The 21,541-nt window shown below is 45.9% G+C and overlaps 2 protein-coding genes across 2 annotated transcripts in view; one reads left to right on the forward strand and one right to left on the reverse strand.

Annotated features, from left to right (window-relative positions):
- Positions 1–307: 307 nt before the first annotated feature.
- Positions 308–17,658, forward strand: si:dkey-122a22.2 (uncharacterized). The gene is made up of 11 exons (XM_030370122.1): positions 308–466; positions 804–963; positions 1,904–1,975; positions 2,099–2,175; positions 2,903–3,003; positions 4,156–4,272; positions 5,239–5,313; positions 13,523–13,661; positions 15,527–15,609; positions 15,762–15,858; positions 16,009–17,658. The coding sequence occupies exons 1-11, from the start codon at positions 407–409 to the stop codon at positions 16,174–16,176; spliced, it is 1,149 nt and encodes a 382-aa protein (XP_030225982.1). The 5' UTR covers positions 308–406; the 3' UTR covers positions 16,177–17,658.
- The window catches only part of zfpm2a (zinc finger protein, FOG family member 2a), an 82,909-nt gene continuing 78,136 nt past the window's right edge, over positions 16,769–21,541 (reverse strand). The window contains exons 5-6 of the mRNA XM_030370115.1: positions 20,816–21,043; positions 16,769–20,477 (exon numbers count right to left, since the gene is read on the reverse strand). Of these exons, the coding sequence (XP_030225975.1) occupies positions 17,929–20,477; positions 20,816–21,043 (2,777 nt within the window). The 3' untranslated portion in view covers positions 16,769–17,928. The remainder of the gene's footprint in view (positions 20,478–20,815; positions 21,044–21,541) is intronic.

Here is a 21,541-nt window from a genome sequence, read left to right on the forward strand (position 1 = left end):
AAAACCATGGACCTATTAGGTGCTAAACCTACTGAATACATAATGGGAATGTTTAAGGGATACAGGGCCCCCTGCAGGCCATCAATTAAACTGTGCCCAGTCCTCCAAAAAATCCCAACAGCACCCCCCCATGCCTATCGTAATGTTTTATTCTTTAGATATTTAGTTCCATCCGTTTTTTATATTCATAGAATATAATGATTAATGTAAATTGCGTTATATACAAACAATTTCATCGTATAACACTGCTTATTTATTGCAAAGGTCTGTCATTTGATATCGCCTATCACACCGGTGCAATCTGTCCCTTTTCGGCCCCTGTATAACAACAAGGAAGTAAATCCGAAAAGTATTTCATTCAAACCGCACATTGTTTGGTGCATCGCGTATTCATATTGTTTTCAAAATGCGCAGAAGAACTGAAGGGCAAGATTCGAGTGGCGAATCTCGTAGGTCAGAAAGTAGGGTACGTAATGTAATTTGAAACACCTTCTTGCTTCCCCGTTTACCAACAATCAAACCTCCGTTCGCCACACTGTTTGGCGTTTAATACAACGTGTCACATAAGCACGTAATGCCAATCTCAGATAAGGACAGTTAAATGGCGATCAAGCCCCATCCTAGGTACATGGCTGCTTATGTTCTATGTTTTTAAGCGGGTGGGCTGGTAAATTCGATTAGTGAACTTGATCTCTGATTTGTAGGAATAAGTTAGAATCCACTTCGTATTGGTTGTTTTAAATGGTCACTGTTACTGTGATTGTGATCATTATTATTTAAAAGCAAAACATTTTTCTACCAAGGATGCTGATCGTGTACAACCCATTCAAGCCGAGGACCAACGCCTCACCTACTGGTCCATCATCAAGAATATTGGAACTTGTTTGCTTTTCATCATCGCCGTACCACCGTTCCTCAACTATGCATCACTGCAGAGAGAAGGACAGTTACTACTGCCGAAAGGTTCCCAGCATATTCCATCCTTCGAAATATACACTTATATATATATAGAATTGACAGTTTTTTCCATCTAATACTGTCATCAGAAAATATTCCAATAATGGTGTGCAACATGCCTGGATGTTTGTACATGTCGTCACCCTCTTAAAGTAATGGCCTAAGTCATATTTTCAAGTTGTTCAGAAAACAGAAAAAACTGAACCATATATAGAGTATATGATATTTATGAATCATTTCAAACACAAAGGTTATGACAATAGATTACTATTGATATACAAATAATGATGTCAGTCAATTGTGTAACATAAGAGGATAAGATGACTTAGGCTAATTTATGAACATGCCTTTGTGATTTACTAAATTTTGAACCTGACTTGGGCCGAATTAATTCTGGAATAAGTGAGGCAAAACAGTGCATTTCTTTTTTTTTCCCACTACTGTAACAGACCATGAGGAAGGGTAGGCCTATGTCACTTACCAGTATGGAACGAGTCCTGCATCATGGCAATAACTTCACTAGCTTGGTAGACTCTTTTTTTTGGAAGTGGCCGCCATCTTGAAACGCTCATAAAATTGCCTAAGTCACTCTTGTCTAGTGACTTAGGCAAAATAAATTGGCCTAATTCACACTCTTGACATAGGCCATTACACTAAACGGGTAGGATCACATGATCTGTTCAACTGAGGATGTTGGGGATTTTACCAGAGGTGGCTAGCATCACAAAGAGCTGATTTAGGCAAGAAAATCATTTTGGCAAAAAGGTGACTTAGGCCATTACTTTAAGAGGGTGACGATGTGTAAGATTCTTGCCACTATGCACTTGTCTCAACTTTTGAGTTGATCTCTCCATTCAAAAGAAAAATATTTTTTTGGTTATTTCTATATACTGTACATGCATTAGAATCTGTTCTTAACAGCCGTCTCTATTCTCTTCCAATGCAGAAGGACAGATCCTTGATGTCGGGCTTGGTCAAAAGATGCACCTATTATGTAAAGGACAAGGAAAACCAGTTGGTAATGGAACACTCATTAAACAATTTGTAAATCACAGGTTCATATTTTAGCCATATTATATCCGTTACAATCCATTGTTTTTGCTGCTTCATTGATTAACCATACTGCCATCGTTGTTTACAGTCATATTGGATGCCCCAACCGGAGCGTCTTCAGACATTTGGTATCATGTCCAAGAAAGTGTTGCTCCGCTGACAAAGGTGAGGAATTTACAGAAAAAAATGATTATTAATATTTACAGTGGGATTTTTTTATTTTTTATTATTTGTGTATTATCAGGTTCATTCAAGAGATAGAAACCAAAATCAATGAAACATTCAATATTGTACTGCAAAAAATATTTTGATTTAGCTTCAAAACCAACTACGCAGTGGACTGCAGTCTGAGTATTTACAGTTCCGTTACCAAGGAGAGGTCATCAGAGGACTGTTGTTGTTGTAGTAGTGCTGCGGTATGCTATCCAATGAGAACACAGCATTTGCAGAAAGCTGAGTCTGACAGACTGGCCGTCGCTGTCTATTTGTCTGAAATACGACCCCCAATGAGGTCAGACTTGTTGTGGTTTCCGACGACCTACATCCAGCAACAACAGAAGCAGCAACATAATAATAAATGAATGAAGAAAGAACCGAGAACAAAGATGCAAGCATTTCCGAGCACATATAGACCTGTATGTTTTTTTCTTTGTTTTCTAATATGCAATATTTAAATTGCCTTAGATTCGAAAAAAAAAAATTGACGGGGCAATGTATCCCACATTAAAAGGCATAGCAACAGACCAACATTCACAGAAAGCATTTTGGAATAATTCTCGATGACATAAAGTGCAATGTCTTATTTTCTTGTAAAGGACGCCAATGGCAGTGCTGCTAATGCAAGTTCATATGTGAAGCTAACCGCATCTAAACGTGTTACCTCTTTGTGTAGGTGTGCACCTATGACAGAATGGGCCTGGGCTTCAGCAAGAGAGTGATGCAGAACGAGAGCTCAGGAACCGAGAAGGTTTGGGGAATGTCCACCACTGGTCGGTGAGTCTTAGGCTTTTTGTTTGCAATGACATCATGGACTTATTTCAAAAGAAAGAAAAACCTGACTTAAATCTCAAGAGTGCTATCGTGTTCACCGCTAACACATGCATAATTGATCATTACATTAATACATTTATATTGTAAACAGGACATCACATGTGTCCTACTTCTTGTTCTAATGGGTGATTGCAGTAATTCAATTTGTGCATCAGTAGTTGAAGCTAGTTTGGATTGTCCAGCAGTTCTGTTCTGTTCTGGTTATCCTGACCATCAGCGCTCCACTTTGTTACCTATGTGTTATTTTTATCTTGTATACCAGGGGGTTGATTACCTGCGTCAAGGAGATAACATTTTCTGTGTTTGTTTGACCCTGTGGGAACAGGACATCTCAAATAGACATTCAGGGAGTTGCACAAAATTGGTAGTGGCTTTTGGCCGGGACTTGCTAACTGGCAAGTCCTTTATGGGCTCACTTACATGATGCCAGAGCATGTTTGTGTTCAGTTTGACGTGCTGAATACTGACATCCGAAATCTAAGTTATTGTCATTATAAAAGGTCTGGGTTTGTGTTGATGTAAGTGGAGCCACAGCCAGCAATACACAGATGGGTAGTTAGAAAGAGATGGGGCTGCATTGTGTGAGATGAGGTAGTGTCTTTATGGAATATGTGTTGGTTGGTGCGTTGCAGTGAGAAATCCGACTCATCCCATATCTCATATCCCTCGCTTTACATTCAGCAGTGTTGGCTAAGTGGATATATGGCATCCGTTGTCCTCACCGCAGGCTATCCAGAAAGAAACAAAAAATAAAAAATGTAATATAACACTGCCCTTTTCTGACTGCAGTAAATCATCTTGTGGAAATGAGGACAAAGAAAACAATAGTTTTGCAGTCATCTGTTTATCTTTTAGTTGTTTTGTTTTGTTTAATGGAGTCTCCCTCACGTGTCCATAGGAAATTATTAAAGTGCAGTGTATGGAGTTTTAACGCCATTTGGCCCGGTTTCACCCTCCACAATTAGGAAACAGTTTAGGCTCCGTTGGTTTGCGACGTGCCCTGTTTTAAGGTTATTTTGTTGTTGTTGCTTGACATTTATGTTGTACCACACCTAGAGTCTCCCTTGATATTATATTTCTACATTTTGTCTGCAGGATGGTGGATGATCTGCACCGTCTCCTTCGTGCGGCAGAGATCGACGGACCCTACATCCTGGTGGGCTCCGAGCTGGGAACGCTCAACGCCAGGTTCTACAGCCACATCCATGATGCGTGAGTCTAGTTGCCCCGGCAACCTGTATCGGGAAGCTAAAGCCCAGGACAGCTAGTTAGTGCCTAGATGATACTTTTGACGTCATTATAAGATTAATTGGGGCGTTTTGAAATCCCTTGTCCAAAGCTAAACAGTGAATTATCTAAAAGGAATGAAAAGCTATCACATATTCCTTTTTTAATAGCATACAAACAGGTTAACAAATGCTGTACAACTTTAAATAACCACCACATAGGGGATACTGTATGGGATTTGTTTTCATACTATATACTTATTATCGTGTATATTTCTGTACGTACGCAATCTTTGCTCTATATACACTGCAGTACCTTCCTTAAATTTCCTGTTTCACTTAACAACCTCCACCTCTGGCTAAATTGCACAGATATTCATTTTCGGAGAGCATCCATAAATCCTGAGCGTGTTCCGTCAAATCCATCCTCTGTGATTCACGGCGCAGTCAGCCGGGTTCCAGGTTTGATAGATTTACCGTTTGATTAGGCGTGATGTCACGGCCATTAAAGTGAGTCAATGAAGGCTGTGTCGAGTAGATGACACAGAGTGGAAATATGGCCCTCTGGATGTGGTCGCTGGTCATCAGTCTGGGCAGGTCACAGATTGGCAAATGCACAGAAACCGTGGGTAGGACGACCCCATCCATTTCTCAGCCCACGACCGCTCAGGCCAGAGTCCAAGAGTCTTACTGTGTGTGTGTTTGCGTGTGTGTGTGTGTGTGCGTGTGTGTGTGTGTGTGTGTGTGTGTGTGTGTGTGTGTGTGTGTGTGTGTGTGTGTGTGTGTGTGTGTGTGTGTGTGTGTGTGTGTGTGTGTGGTCGTGTTCGTGTGTGTGGTCGTGTTCGTGTGTGTGGTCGTGTTCGTGTGTGTATGTTCACGTGTGTTCTTTTGTGTGTGTGTGTGTGTGTGTCAAATCCATGTGTGTGCGTGCTTGTCCTCTGTGTCCCCCAAGGTTTGTGTCGGACCTGGTTCTGATTGATCCTATCCCGGAGGACGTGTTTGAGGAGGACCAATGGAAGGAGTACTGGTGAGTTGATACGCCTCCCTCCATGGGTGGGGGGGGAGGAACAGGGACATTGGGACTTGTTTTTTTGAAAATAAAATGAGCCAGAAAAGGAATTGGCAAGCCGGAGATAGGAACACTGGATCGTGTTCTATGTGCAGCAGTCGGGCCTCGGGGCGTGTGCTGATTGGCCTTGTGCTGACAACTCATCCTGCCTGATTTGTCTTGTTGGGCGGGGCTCATTAAAAACATTCATTCATTCCAGGGGCCCCAGAAATTCATTAGTGGATGGTAATCGCAGCAGGCAGCCATATTATTGTTTGTTTTTGTGTTGGGGTGACTTGTTGTAGCGAATAATGAATTAGAGTAGTGGTAGTTTTCTAAAACATTACAAGGCAAGCCATTAGCGCTCGCATGCCATATTATGTGTTTGCTGCAGTCTAGATGGTTTGTTAATGATTCTAGGATGACTATCAGTAAAAATGTTGACTAAATGAACTGTTACTTTGCAGTCAATTTTACAATCATTCAAACCATTTAACGGCAAATAAAGCTCTTAACCGTCAACTGAAATCAGCTATTGATTTGTGTAATTTGGGTTTCAGAATATTGCAGAACCTGCAAGCTCTAAGTGCCACAGAGTCCAAATATCCGTCCCCTGCAGCATCAAGACAGGAAGTAGTCAATGATGTTCAGACCATGCCCTAGCCAGTTTGGCAGAGCTCAATCTTTTAGAGATTCCAGGTCACTAACATCCGCAACACAGTGGTTACATAATGATGCGCTAACTCTGATAAGAAATAGATGGAGAAATGGGGAACAGAAAATGTGCCTAATTTGTATGTGACTTTAAGCAGAGCAGCCCCATTTGTCAGGGATACGTTTCCAATTATTCTCGCTGATTAATAGCCATTGGTTTAACTGTGGATATGACAGCGCAGCCGCAATCCAATTACTCCCACCGGGTGTCTGTGGAAGGGGCAAAGAAAGGGAGAACACTTGCATTTACATTGTAGAAGAACACAATTCGATCAGGGGCGGATGGGCTGGCTGCGGCATGATTGCGGATTACGTGTGAGGACATTTCCGTGATATGACTGATGGAGACGTAGACACAGATCTCAATTTATACGGCGGTGGTTCTCAACTAGCCTCAGGAACCACAAGTGTCATTAGTCCTTTCCAATATTGCAGTAATAAACAAGGCCTTAAAGTAATGTTTAAAAGTATTGAGCAAACAAAAAGCAACAAATGGGGCTCAACTCGGGCCTTCTGTCTACAGATGGAGGTTTGGCATATGCTCTGCGACCCAACCAAAATGCCCCATTGACCCACGTCAAGGGGATCAAGGTCACGCAGGTCATGAGTGACGGTGTTCTGGGATGTCTCTGGCTCTCTCACAAAGACGCTTTACTTCAGCTGCTCTCTCTCACTTGGATACACCACCTGCTGGGCGTGTCTACCTTAGTTTTTCCCTCGGTAGATGCCTGGGTATTTTGCGATCAGCCTTCGGTGCATATGATACAGTCATCCAGCGGGTGGTGCGGTGGTGGTGGTGGTGGTGGTGGTGTTGGTGGGGTTGGGCTTCAGCTGTACCTGACGATGAGGAGGGAGGATGGGGGTTGATGGGAAGACGCTATCAGCAGGGTGTTGGGGACCAGAGGATTTACACATCAAAGACCAAAGTCATTAACGGCGGCTCACGCCCCAGAATGAGTTCTGTTATATCCTGTAAAATAGATCTCCCGAGAAATGTTTCTCTCTCGCTCTCTCTCCCGCTCTCTTTCTTCCATGCATTCAGTGTACATATGTGTGTGTGTGCGTGTGTGCGTGTCCCTGCCTCCGTGCATGTGTCCTTGTTGTGTAGGGGGGTTTGGGGGTTTAATCATAACTGTCCTATTGGGGATTTCCTTTTTTAATGTGGCTGCACGTAGCTCTGATTTCGTCTTCGTGTTCTCCAGTGTATGTGTTCACATCTCCCCAGAGAAGTGTGTGTGTGTGAGTGTGTATATGATAGAAAAAGGGAAGCTACAGGCATGGGATCAGCACCCTGCCCTTATTTAAAGCCCATCTGTTTAGGTCAAATTGAAGAGGAGAGTCTTTTCAGTGGTTTTTCTCATCAACGGGCTGCTGGCCTGCCTATGGTTTCAGTGTCACCTTTTTTGCAGTAGATGTAAACAGGGTTATGTTGAGCTGTAAAAACCTTGCATTTTGTGGAATAACCACACACTACAAAATATGAGCCTTTCTTTCCTTCTACACTCTTTTAAATCAATGTCAACTCCTGTTAGCGTTACTTTAATTACCTCCCCGTTAAGTAAGGGCAGTATGTCTCGATGTCCTTGCACTGAACATGATGTCTGGATTAATGTTTTTTATGCAGGAACGTTTGCTAAAATGTACATTATAGTCACCTTTATATAATCCATTGGGATATGGGTGTCTGTGTGTGGGCTTATGTCCCATTGCATGTGTGTGAGTGAATCAGAGAGAGGATTTCAAAATGATTTGCCCCATGGGGCGATATTCGCTTGGAGACACTCACTGCTCTGAACCGTCCTCCTAATGGGAAGCTCCTCACATGGTAATGAATGCTGATTGATTGGTCGCTGCCCGTCTTAATGCACCATGAACGTGTTAAACACCACACGCACACCGCTCTCATTATGCCACACAATTCTTTCCTGTCCACGTATCACAGAGGCACCGGAGAAGCTCATGGGTTTTACCGAAACGCAAGTTCCCCTCTCTTATGAGTTGTGTACGTCAGCTAACAACATCCAAGATGGGAGAATAATAAGGAGCTTTGTCACAAAGAATTGTACAAAACCACATCAGAGAGAAGTCAGAAGTCCCGCTTTTTCTTTTGCGTCTGGCTACTAAACCCAGACATTCATGCTACCACACAAACATTTTTTTTCTGGCAGAAAGTTTCTGTACAAAATATTTGCAACCATGCACATGCATTTTACACAATGTTGACTGAGGATATTGCCACGCTAAGTTCTCCACATCGCAGATGTGTTAATTTGCTGTGTCTGATTGTGTCGGTGAATCATCTTCCAGTGGACATACGCAACTTGTTTTGCCTCTCACCTTTGCTGGCTCCACAGTTCCTTCCCTATGCCTGTTACTTTGACAACCCCTCTCTGCTTGCTGTAGCTACTGTTTTATTGGAAGTGCTCTATAATATGCTAAGTGGAGTTCAAAAGTACAAAGAGATTCTGCCCATCGCCACTGCAATTTACGGAATGCCATTAGCGATGGTATTTTATGAGCGCAACTGTGGAAGGCAACGCAAGGTAATGTTCCTCAGTTATAATGTAGTCTTACCTGTGGAAATGTCAACGTGAGTGGTGGAGGGGGGGACAGCCATTTTAATTTTCTCTAGCGCCTACACCTTTCCATTGTGCCTGGATTTGAAACACTCCCATCCTGCCTATACAGTAGCTAATTGAAAACCTTGAGTGCTTAGCATTACATAACCTTTGCTGAAAGCTGTCCTACCCTCGAACTCTCTTGCTCTATTTTTCTCTCGCCAGAGTGGGCTCTCTGACAGAGAGCTCAGATTGCAAGCAGGAAAGTAAGTGTAGTTTAGTTGCAGCAGAAGTTGTGAGGCAAAAGAACTCCACCAACCCCACTTTCCGCTGGCTTATGCTCCCTGTGAGCTGTATTTAAATAATCCGCTGGAGTAAAGCTCTTCTCCAGCCCCAGCCTCCCCATCTCTCAGGGACCATGCACCAATATTGGCATCTGGTTGGAGGCGAAGAGGTGATGCTGTGAGAGAACATGGGGACCATTAATTAAGATGAAGAGCGGGCTTAGCTTGGCAGAATGTGGTGCTGTGTGAGTTTGTTTAGGACTAGGCCGAGGTGAATATCTAAGGTCAGACGTTAAATGTTTGGTTGTGTTATTGTATGTTTGTGAATTTAAACATTGATACTGCGTGAATGCTGAAACGCGGCCAAGCTCGCAGATCCCGCGTGCCCCCATATAATCCTACATTATTGGATTCACCTGTGACACACTTCCTGAATAAGCCTAGCATGGTTGAGACCAGACCTATCTCTCTCTCTTGCTCTCCCCCAATCCGCCCTCAAGGAGAATCCTCCCTGTGGCGGGAATGCCAATTAATTGAAATTAGCACACCTGTAAGTGAAACGCAACTAATGAAGCTCTGGTGCCGTGGGCCCTGTGTGTTTACCCCGCCTGCAGGGTTATCCATACAGACTCGGGGCTAGTTGGGTGTATCGATCGTATTAATATTCTCCAAGCAAGGCTGTATTTTTAATGAGACGTTGCGGTGCTAGAGTGACACCATGTGGCCACAGTGTGTGCTGCAGAGTTTTTCACTTTGTTTTGGTGCTGCAGCGTTTTTTACTTTTTAACTGGACTGATGGATTGTTCTCTGAAATCTCAAAATACATTTTCTCAAGATTTTGTTATTGCCATTTTGGATGAGACAAAATTGAAAGTCTAGGCCAGTGTTTGATAAAATTATACCGTAACCTAAGGTTACTGCACCTATTCATATAATATCACCTTTTGCTATTACTTCAGCTCTCTCTCTGTATCTGTCTCTCTGCTCTAATAGGTAATGGTGCTGTTGTGTATAGCTGTGTATAATATTCCCCACTATTTCTGTTTAAAGGCCGGTTGGCCATCATGAATTATAGAGGGTTTCACCATAGCCTCTGTTCCATCAGATGTTGATCATGTAAAATGGATGATGTGCATGTATTCACCACTCGCCTAAAATCAGAGCATCATATTTCCAGTTAACACAAGAAAAACGAAAAGGGGCCTAGTTACACCTTGTGTGTCCTGTTATTCACATAGATATTCTACTGAAACTCATTTGAGCAAGTAGATGAAGCTCTCAGAAGGGGATTTTAATGAGCCTTTACAGACAGTTTACAACTGCTGGATGAGTTTGTGATCGCAAATTAAGCATTTAAAGATCTCCGCCTCCAGCAACATGATTGGTCCCAACAAACATGAGGGTGAAACGCCCCGTTCACCAAGATATGCGCCAGTCTTCCATACTACTTTAGATTATTTATCTAAAATCTGATTGGTATCACCAACACCACTACATAACGGCATATATTCCAAAAAACGTGCCACTTGACGTAGCCCCCTTTTCCTCTTAAAAACAATCCACCCCCTGTGCCATAGTTGACTATAAAGCGCTCTGGTACGAAACCCCGGGGCGGTGTTGTATTTTAGCTGAGCCGCGTGTAATAGTCCATGTTGAAATGTGCGCGGCGGGCGCTAATAGTGAGCAGGGGAGCCCGTGTAATGGTGAGCGGGGGAGCCCGTGTAATGGTTGCTGTCGTGGCGCTGAGCCGCACTCGCAGGTAACGGGAGGCCTCGCATGTGTGATGAGATGGTAATGAGGGGGGTGGGGGAGGTGGGTGATGGAGGAGTTGGGTGGTGGTGGGGGAGGTGATGGAGCCTTAGCCTTATCGCTACAGGGCCAAATTCCGACAGTGAATTGCGCGGCGGTAACAAAAAAAGTAACAGAGCAGTCCATTCAGCCTGCACTAATCCAGATGGGAAAGTCAAACAGCAGAAAGTCCGCCGCGGCACAAACTCATTTCATCACTTTATTAATTTAGATATTGCCTCCTTGCTCCTGCGGGGGGGGGGTGTAGATTTTGTGTGTGTGTGTGTGTGTGTGTGTGTGTGTGTGTGTGTGTGTGTGTGTGTGTGTGTGTGTGTGTGTGTGTGTGTGTGTGTGTGTGTGTGTGTGTGTGTGTGTGTGTGTGTGTGTGTGTGTGTGTGTGGGAGAGAGAGAGACCCCCTCCTGAAATGACCAACATGGGCGAGGCGTTTTGCTCTACATGCTCTCCCCTCCCCAATACTTCGTCTGCAGCCGTTATCTGCTTAATTCATCCCGCCAATCTTGGCTGTCTTTACCCACTAAATTTCCCTTTGACACGCATGCCTTGCTCTGCATAATCCTCACTCCGGGGCAGAATTAAAAATGGAGAAAGAAGAGGAGGGAATAGGACAGGTGGCTGGAGAATCCTTCAAGTAACGCTGAATGCCAGACCCGGGAACGATTTGACCAGATCCAAACTGTCTGTCTGCCTGTCTGTGTGTCTGTGTGTCTGTGTGTGGGTGGTGGGGGTGGGCTGGTCCGATAGGGAAAGAGCGTGTTTTTCTCTCTCTCCCGGAATCAAGGGAAGAAGGGGTGACAGGTGGAAAATGTGCGGAGGCTGAAACGTCCCTAAAGAGCTGGGTCGAGGAGTGGCTTCTAAATTGCGATGGCGGAGAATGACTGCAGGGGGAGAAGCGGGTGGCCAAGGCAGATGAGAATGTCAGAATGTCACTCTCCTGAGGTCTGATTTGAAAAGTTTCCGTCTGCGGAAAGGAGAAAATAAGGCCCACGTGTTCCTTTCTTCCTACACCTCTTTGTTTTTCTTTCTTTCTTTCTTTCTTTCTTTCTTTCTTTCTTTCTTTCTTTCTTTCTTTCTTTCTTTCTTTCTTTCTTTCTTTCTTTCTTTCTTTCTTTCTTTCTTTCTTTCTTTCTTTCTTTCTTTCTTTCTTTCTTTCTTTCCTTCCTACTACCTTCTTCCCCCAGTCTGTGATTACCACTGGCCTGCAGGGAGGTCTTGTGGACGTGTTTATCTGCGAGGGTCTGTTCACAGCCCTTCGATCAGCCGAGCACCACCCCCCCCCTCTCACTCTATCTGACCGCTCGGCATTTACATGCTTGGCCAGAGCACGGCTTGACGTTTCAACTGGCGGCAAATGTGTCCTCCTACCGTTTTAATGGATCTCTGCTCGGTGCTTAGTTGGTTTTCGTCGTGCGATCCCAGGCTCGATGAGAAGAAGGCCAGAGTCCACCCGAGCAAGTAGTTCTGGGAACATGGCTGCCGTCACACTCTGGGTTCAGAATGGCCTTTGACAGAAGGCTGGAGACCGAAGATAACTCACAGCCCCTTTTGGATCACCGGAGTCAAGTGGCATTGCGAACACAAACCCAATGACGTTTTCAAATACAACTTAGTGTGTCGTCACACGCTATTAATGATCAAAGACCTTGTTATAGGACAATGCCGGGCATGGTGATCAAAGCTCTCCAGACTTCACTGCAACAACTGGAACATTATCATTTGTCAGAATGACTCCCTTGTACTGATTCTGCCGGAGAGCATTTAGCACTCGTGCACCTTTTGTACTCAATATGAGTGTTACATGTCACCCTATGTATCACCATACTCATCATACTCTCACAAGTACTCTTATCACAAATACCAAAATATTGCTATCGTAACCTTTGTGGCAGATGCATGCTCTAAATGCTCTCAGGCAGAATCTCTACTAAAATACATCACATGGTTATTTTGACAAATGGTATTGGTAAAATATACAGATATTGGTAATGATATTGGTTAAGTCACCAATCTGAACAGACTGGTTACAGATCTTTGAGTGGAGCCTGGAGACGCTGGTTACGATGTTTTGATCACCCCTTACCGGGGGGGTCTTTTACACTCAAGCGGATGGCCGGGTGTGTGGCCGCTCTGCTCTCCTTTGACACCAGCATGAAAAGCTGTGCTGAGGCTGTCGGAGGAGAGCTGATTTCAATCCCAGCCTGGGTTTGGCCCCAGAACAGTGCACACCGGGGCCCCTGTCCCCGTATCTTGGAGTCAGAGAACGTCCTTGATGTCGAGCAGCGGTGGAGGGGTTGATCCACAGCGTGTCGCCGCCCCGCACGGCCCTCTCTTCGTGGCGGCGGCGGCGGCGGCGGCCGCCCCGGGTAGGCACTATTGATTGAGCTCCGCAGGCCGAGACCGGCCAATTCAGAGCACCACTGAGCCGAAACCGATTGGTCTTCCCGAGTTACAAAATCCCGGCTCTCTTCTGCTTTTCTGCTTCTCCTTCGGCGGCTCATCTGACGCAGAAGAAAATCTTTCTTTTAGTTAAATGTCTCCATGGAGAAAGTTTTTTTTTTGGGGGGGGGGGGATTCGGTTCTTGAAGGAGGAGGATATTCATGGTTGACCTCTGTGTGGTCCTGGCCTTGATTCGGTTTCACCTTTGTCATTTCTGCCAGCTTTGATTAAGTTTTAATCCAATGTATTGATTTAGTTTTCTTAAGAATGAGAACAAGTCAAAGCGATTGACCTTCACTCAATGCACTGATCGCTGGTCATATATTCGGGACATAAGGTGTTCATTTAGATTGACCCAGTGTGTAACTGCTCTCGTGTGTTCCTGCAGGTACGGTAAACTGCTGCCCTCGCTCCAGGCCAGGCAGTTCTCGGCGGCGACGGGACTGAGTCGCATGCTCATCATCCTGGGCGTCATGGAGCCCGCCATCACTGGAGATGGCGTCGCTGAGGACGTCGTACAGCGCCAGGTGAGGCTCAGGCATATACACACACATGTGTGTCTAGGCACGCATCCACACACACAGGCACACATTCACACACACAGGCACACATTCACAAACACAGGCACACATTAACACACACACACAAGTATTTGTAAGTCATGAGTCCCAAATTGTGTGCCCAAATTTTAAAGGAACTCTAATGGTGTGATGGAACAGAAAGGTTCAAAATACTCAAAGGTATCTCAAAACCTTGCACTTATGTTTAGTCTCCAACTGTGCGAATGTATTACCTGATTAATAATTACTTTTGTTTGTATTATAATACATAAACAATTATAATGATACCGCTGAAGATGACTCTAGTGATTGGTAGTCAGAGACATTTTACACGTACTTTGCACATGAGTTTGTTGGTAGTAGTGTCTCTACTCTGCCACATGGTGGTGCTGGTGCCAGAACAATAATGACTGCAGTGGGGAAACCGATCTGTGCTGAGAATATGGAGAGGGGGGAAGAGAATCATCATCACAAACCCTATCATCACAGTTTTTGAGCCCCCCCCCAAGATACGGCGAATGAGAATTAAACCCGTTTGCAGACGTTTCCGTGACATCACAAACGTCCTCACTGTATATCTTGGGATGCAGGCTATATTGTAAACCCCAGGTTCTGACAGGTCATTGTAAATAATGTTTTTCTTGGAAGGCCATTAATATTGACTAGTACAGACCTTCCCCACAGACAGCGGTGTATATTGCAGATGAGTTCTTGGGTTGGGTGGATGATTCCACAAGCCGCTGTCACCACTGAGCTGGGCACTAAATCTGTTTTAAATGGTAAAGTGGCCACGTGTCGTCAGGCCTTGTACTCATTTTAGTCGACTTGTTTTGCGAAGCGCCACCGACAGAGCAGCAGCTATTGCTTTTGATGATGAACAACAGCCAATTTCCCCCCGCCGCCTCGGCGGCCAAAACGGTCTGTAAAGGCGTGGTTTTAAGTGGGAAACAATACATTTCACAAAGGGGTTTCTTGTTCTTTTTCACTGGAGTGGGGAAAGAGCGGTTGAGATGGAAGATCAGTGAGTGCTAATTGTAAAGCTAATCGCACCAGATTTTACACTTAACCGCTGAAACATGGGTTACTAAACAATGTCTGCTTCAATATCTTGTTACCTAGTGGTCCAGTACCACCCACTGGTTTAACGGCATTTGGATGGTTGGCCTTTTTTAATTATATTTCTTTATTTCTTTATTTTCTGCTTAGAATGTCTTACATTTGTTGGCAAGGAGATGAGGACATCATTGTGCTTTAATTCTCTAAGGAATGGAAAAAAAGGTGTCTACCAATAGCTTAGTGACGGTCATCACACACACACACACACACACACACACACACACACACACACACACACACACACACACACACACACACACACACACACACACACACACACACACACACACACACACACACACACACACACACTGAATTCAATAGAGCATGCAGTCCATTTCTCAAGGGCATGTTCTGTGACCACTGCTTAATTGAACTGGAGCAGAATTGTTTGCTGCTATGTTAATGGCACCCGAGTTATCTCCCCTCATCACATGCGAGAGATATATATACACACACATACAGTGACTGTTTCATTTCAGTGTCAATATCTGTTCTTCTACCGGCAGAAATTAACAACTGGAGAATTAAGATAATTTATTTTTTATTACTTTCAATGTGTAAGCTTAAATAAAACATTGTCAATTAAGTTTTGGGGAAGTGGACAAAAAAAAGAGGGGTTAATACAGGTTATTTCAGGAAATTGGATACCTGAACCTTTCTTTGATGAAATTCGTAATGCATCGATCCATTTTGTCCTCATTCTGTTTCCATAGAAGTACTTCCTGAGTAACCCCGCCCACCAGAGCAGTGCCGTGGACGAGCATTACTTCCTGAACGAGAGTGCGGCTCAAGTGAGGTCGGGAAACAACAACAACCACAACAACACTCAGAGCGACTGAAGTCACAAGCGTACTGTGTAGCGCTCCATATCGGTGCATATTTGTTATCTAACATGCCTAAATGGGTCAGTAAATAACAAAAAACTAAATGTTGTGCGCTCTTCTTCAGGGACATCACAAAGTTCAAACCCCTCTCTACGAGGACGTCTGTGAGCGTGATCACCGGAGAGTCTTTCGACAGCCAGATTCCAGAGCATCTGAACCAGGTGGAGACGCCTTCCCTCCGCCCTGCTGCAGGCGTGTCCGAGCTGTACAACACCGACCTCAACGGGCCAACAGGCGGTCGTAACCGATGTACATGGAAAACTGATGTGAATGTCTTATCTTTCTTCTTTTTTTTGTTTTTTTCATGGCAGATGGTGGCGAAACTTCAAAAGAAGTTTCTGGGTGAATCATATCCATCGGCCAATCACGTTGGGATCGGAGGTGTGGACCGGCGAATGATCTACCAGAGACCATCTGTCATCAGTCAGCACTTGAGGAGCGTGGTGAGGCAGCGACAGTCCAGGCAGCAGAGCGAGTAACGTGACCTGGCCTACATTTCATACATGCATCACGAATCTGAGGAACTGCTATCGTTTGTTGCTGCCTGTTACTTTTTTTTTTTCTATACTATTGGCTGCCTCAGACGGTGCGGCAGATATCTGAAGTGAATATCAATGTGAATATATTGAGTTTTATGTGCGAGTTTTACAAATCCTCACCAATTAAACCTTTTACACAGTACTTCATGCTTTCTGTGCCTCATCTGAGCCAAATGCATACGGGCCAATTCCATTTGAAGGCCTGAATCAATGCTCAGTGCTTTGAAACTATGATAGGGACATATGGTTTGATGATAGTGAGCAGTGTTTGGAAAATAGTGTCTGAAGGTATTAAAAATGAGAAGTTGCTTGAATATATCAATTTTTTTTGCTAGAGACTGTCCTTTTATACTGGTGTGGTGTAGTGTGAACTTAAATATTTATTTGGTTATGTCTACATTACTGAAGTTTAAACAGTACACAAACATCATTATTTCAACCTCATTAAGGTTCTTTAAGGCCATTCATGTGAATTTTACAGCGGTTACATTGAATCGTTATTTACTGAAAGAAAAGACCAGACGACACTGAATTATCCTGAGGATTTAAGTTTAATTATGACACCACATCAAAATAAAAATTTCCAACAGATCTGGAATTTTATTCCATCCATATACATGCATAGCAACAACGTTTGTTAAGAAACATTTTTCTCCCATAATTAGGACATTGGAATGATCATTTTACATCAGGTACCCCACTGACAGTCCCACCCATTCTGCTCATCAGCAATAAACTTAATTCTTGTACAATTCACTTTTTTTTTTTCTCTCCCAATGGGGTTTCAAATAATTATATGCACAATTCCCCCATTTCATAATACTGCTTTTTAGTAACGTTCCCTCATTTACAAAGTATTGCATTGAGAGCAAAAAATTCCAAAAAGGGAGATCAAAGAATATCATTCAACAGAAATACGAGTACTATACAAGAATGCTGCCATCTTCATGAGAACATCCACATCTGAGTTGAAGATAAGAGACAGGGACAAACAGCCACATATGTATGCAAAGCCATGTGTATATGCCAAACGATGTCAGATGCTGGGTATGCATGTGCGCCCACTAAATCACCTCAAAATGGTGATTCTTATTTTATTTTATTTTTTTAAGGCTAACAATTTCATTAGTAGCAAACCGCAAGTGACATTTTGAACATATACAAAAAACTGGTACAGCAAATAAGAATACACAAGTGCCTCAGTAGCTATTTTTGTGTCTAAAATGCATCTTGTCTTCATGTTCTGTCTATTGTTTCATTGAGCCTACATTACAGTGTAAACGATATGTGTGCTACACAAGAATGACTATACAATAACGTTACAAACAACTCTGATATAAATTTCATTTTGAATTTAAATTAAAATCACTACTCCTATTAATACTGATTGTAAAATAAATAAATGTGAAAGTGGCACCAATATTATTCTCGATTCATTTTCCATTTTTTTTCTTTTCAAACAATTGATTTTGCATTTTTAAGTCTTAAAACGATGAAAGAAGAAGCTTCTCTTGATTGTCCACAAGCAGCATTAAGAACTGCAAGATGCTCTATTCCAGACACAACAGTGTACCAAAATGGAAGAAGAAAAAAAGGGGGGGGGGAGGGTAGGGGAGTTGGTTGGGCGAAAGTTAGGGGACGCTATGGTGAGGGGTGAAAGAAGAAAAAGAAGCTCTCTCCCTCTTCCGGGACTTATTTGACGTGCTCCGCCGCGTGTGACGAGCAGTAGAACTTCTTGTGGGTGATAAAGTTTGACAGATTGTTGAACTGGATGTCACAGAGGCGGCAGTACTTGCCGCTCCCGGGGGCCTGTGACGACCCGTTCACACCTTTATTGGCCGCGGGCGGGGCTTCCGCACCGGGCGACTTGGCCGTGGGCGACACGTTCTCGTTGGAGTCGGCCGTGTTCTCAGTGCCCCACGTGGGCGAGGGATTGGTGGAGTGGCCATCTGGCTGCTGGGGGTTATGGGACTGGTTCTCCTGCTGGGGTGGCGCTGTTCCCGAGCGCTCCTCGGGCTTGTGCCCCCCATTGACGATGATCATGCCCCTGTTCTTGGGCAGCAGGGGGAGTGGCTCCTTGCCAGGGTGGGGGCAGCCATTAGCAGCAGCCGGCTGGGGCTGCTCTCTGGGGGTCCCGGCCTCTCCCCCCCCTCCCCCGTTGACGCTCTGCTCCGGTTCCCCGGGCTCTCCCGGGATCACTGCGCCGCTCGTCACGTAGTCGGTCGGCTTTATCCCGAAATACGGCGAGATCTGCTCGGCGCCTTTTACCTTCTTTATTGCTCCGGGGTAAAGGCAGTGGGGCAAAAACATGCTCTTGCTCTCGTCCTTTGAGGGGAGGAGCTGGGGCTCGGTGAACGGCTGCAGCCCGGGAAGCGGCCCCAGGTGAGGGGGGAACATGCCTCCGTTTTGCACCATCATCTTCCCGTTGCCGTTCTTCTCGCACTTGCCCGGGCTCTTGGCGTAGACGTCGTCGGCGGCGCTGCTGTTGTTGCCATCGCCCTTCACATCTGGGAACAAGGCGGCGGGCTCCAGGCTGCCCGCCTCGCCGTGCTGCTGCTGAGCCGCTGCTGCCGCCGCGGCGACAGCTGTGACGGGGCAAAAGTTCTGTTTGTGTGCGAGATAGTTCTCTACTTTGTTAAAACTTATCTTGCATACTGTACATTCGTGGTAGTCCAACAGTCTTTTCGGGGAGTTACATGTCTTGTCCGGGACGGGCGAGCACTTTTTGCTGAGGTCGATCGGGGCGTCCATCTCCTGCGGCTCGCCGCTACTGCACTTGGGCGGCAGGACGGACTTGGTGACCGTGAGCGAGGCCTCCAGGTGCTTGGGCACCATGCCCGGGAACACGTCGCACCGGGGATGAAAGCGCTCGGCCATGCCCTCCACGGCCTCCTGGGACGTGCAGGGGTTCCCCATCGGGGGGAAGCCCTGCTGCTGACCCATGGGCGGCCTGAGGTGCTCCTGGTCCGGCAGACACATCTCGTACATCTTCCTGCGCTTGCGGGTCCTCATGGTCCTCTGCATGGAGGGCACCTTGTTGGCGGACATGCGCTTCATGGGCGGGTCGTGGCGCGTGGCGCAGTAGTACTGCTTGTGCACCATGAAGGTCTCGTGCCGGCTGAACGTGATGTTGCAGGCCTCGCAGGTGGTCTTGTTGGGGTCGTTGTCGCTCTCCACCAGGCCCGTGCTGGGGCTCTTGCCTTCCATCTGCTTGCCGTTAACCCTCTCCTCGGTGCCGGTCGGGGTGGTGACCTTCTTCAGCGCTCCGGGTAGCTCTTTGTCGGGCCCTTTGCCCCCGGCGTTGATCATGTCTAAAACGCTGGAGTTCAGACAAGCTGACTGCATGAGGTGGCTGTCGGTCTCCGTGGAGTGGCAGCCGGCCAGGATGCTCACTGAACTGTGGCCGTTGTTCGGGCTCACTGCCTCGGGAACCTTGTCCGACAGGCTGGAGAAATCGGGAGACTTTGCCATGTGCTGCCAGCGGCTGTTGCAGTAGTGCTTTTTGTGGACCAAGTAGTTGTCCAGGTTGTTGAAGGTGATATTGCATTCGAAACAGGTAGCCCCTTTGGGCATGAGGGGGCTGTAGATGACAGGGGGATAGCTGTTTCCTCCGTGGCGGAGCCTCCGATGAACAAGCTCTGACATTTTCGCGAGGATCTCTGAGGCCTGCGGGACCACGGAAATGTCCTGGGAGAACGCAAACTGAGACAAGAAGGGGCCCATGGGGAAGGTGGGCATGTTGTGCTGCACGGGGGACGAGGCCAGCCGCGGGCTGGAGGGCTCAGACTTGATCCTGGTGTAAGAGAAGCTGGCTTTGCTGCCCGGGTGGGCCTCTCCCTTCTGCATAGACAGCATTGGCTTCTTCTCAGCCTTGTCGACCTCCCCCTCTGTGTTCGTCTCCTTGGTGAGGGTCCCTTTGGGGCTTCCGAGCAGCGCATCCTTCCTGTGGGCCAGCTCGGTGCGGGCGTGATGCTGCTGGAGGCTGTCCTCTGGACCCCGGGGGGAGAGCTCGGTGCCGTCGGCGTCCCTGTGAAGTTTGTTGCCGTGCCCGTGTAAGTCCTGATGCTGTAAGAGTTCCCTGTGGCTCTGGAAGCTGATATGGCAGTGATTGCATCTAAAGGCCGCCTGTGACAGGTGAGACATGATGTGATGCTGGAATGTAATAAGGGAATCTGCCGTGTAGTTGCAGATTGTGCATTTCAAGTTGGTGCCAGGAGGGATGCTCTCTTCCATTTTGACACCTGTGAAGGAGATAAAAGAGAAATGCTCAGAACCTCAGCGCTTCCAACTCCTCCTTCAGAGTTAACGTCAGAAAACCATCAAATGGCGTTGCATAATGCTAAGCCTATTCCTTCTTCTGGCAGATATATATATTTTTTAACAGATGAACTGTCAGCATTGCCGAATGACAGCTGGGATGAGTTTATTTATCCATCTTAGTAACTACAGGTTCATCCATTCTGCGGGAGAGACAATTTCCCATAAAAATACGGAGAAATATTCAACGCTTGAGAAAATGAGAATGAGTATTTGGGTGACTATTTGTTCTGGGGACGGAGCCGGCTGTTTCTTCACTCACCGGTGTGTGATGTGCTCAGGTGCAGCTCCAGGGCCCTGGCTCCGGAGAAGCTCTTGTTGCACTGAGGGAAGGGGCACATGCTGGGGGTCAGGTGGGGCGCCGTGTCGTTCTCCTCGGCCACGCTCTCCGGCTCCCGCTGCCGCCCGCTGCAGTAGTACATCAGGTGGGCCTGTAGGTTCCTCTCGCTCCGGTACCAGATCCCACACGCCTTGCAGGGGAAAATATCCTCTGCGGAGACGCAAAACACAAGAGGGGAGAGCGGACACGATTAGTGACTTTTCACGACTTGATCACAAGAGATGGTTGTATTATTATTGCATTCAATCATTCCCCTTCTGAAACCCTCGCATCGCCTCCTGCCGCCTAGCCACGACTGGGCTTGTGTCCTTTCTCAAGGGCGAACCAGAACACTGGCCCATCTGCTTCCAGAAGCCTCCCTGTCGAGCTGAACCCAGATAGCCCCTCAACAAGTAAACAAACACGCTATTTGCATGAGCCGTGTATTTTGCAATTAACAGGTTAGTTTGAGCTGCAGAGTGTTGATGTGAACCCAAAAACTTGAAGGTCGCTGGCTCTTATCTGCACCGCAGAGACTCATCTGGGTTAATCTATGGCCAGCGGAGACACGCGCCCAGTTAAGCAGGTGACTGAGTACAGGCGATGCTGTCCTGTGTGTGTGTGTGTGTATGTGCATGAGTGTGTGTGTATTTTTACTAAAAGAGAAAC

This window comes from Gadus morhua, chromosome 11 (genome assembly GCF_902167405.1).
Source record: "Gadus morhua chromosome 11, gadMor3.0, whole genome shotgun sequence".
Classification (NCBI taxonomy): domain Eukaryota; kingdom Metazoa; phylum Chordata; class Actinopteri; order Gadiformes; family Gadidae; genus Gadus; species Gadus morhua.

Excerpts from the sequence above, each read along its gene's own strand:
- si:dkey-122a22.2 (XM_030370122.1), top strand. The coding sequence starts at position 407 with ATGCGCAGAAGAACTGAAGGGCAAGATTCGAGTGGCGAATCTCGTAGG. Across the intron at positions 3,004-4,155 it reads GGAATGTCCACCACTGGTCG|GATGGTGGATGATCTGCACC; the intron begins GTGAGTCTTAGG and ends TTTTGTCTGCAG. Across the intron at positions 4,273-5,238 it reads TACAGCCACATCCATGATGC|GTTTGTGTCGGACCTGGTTC; the intron begins GTGAGTCTAGTT and ends GTGTCCCCCAAG.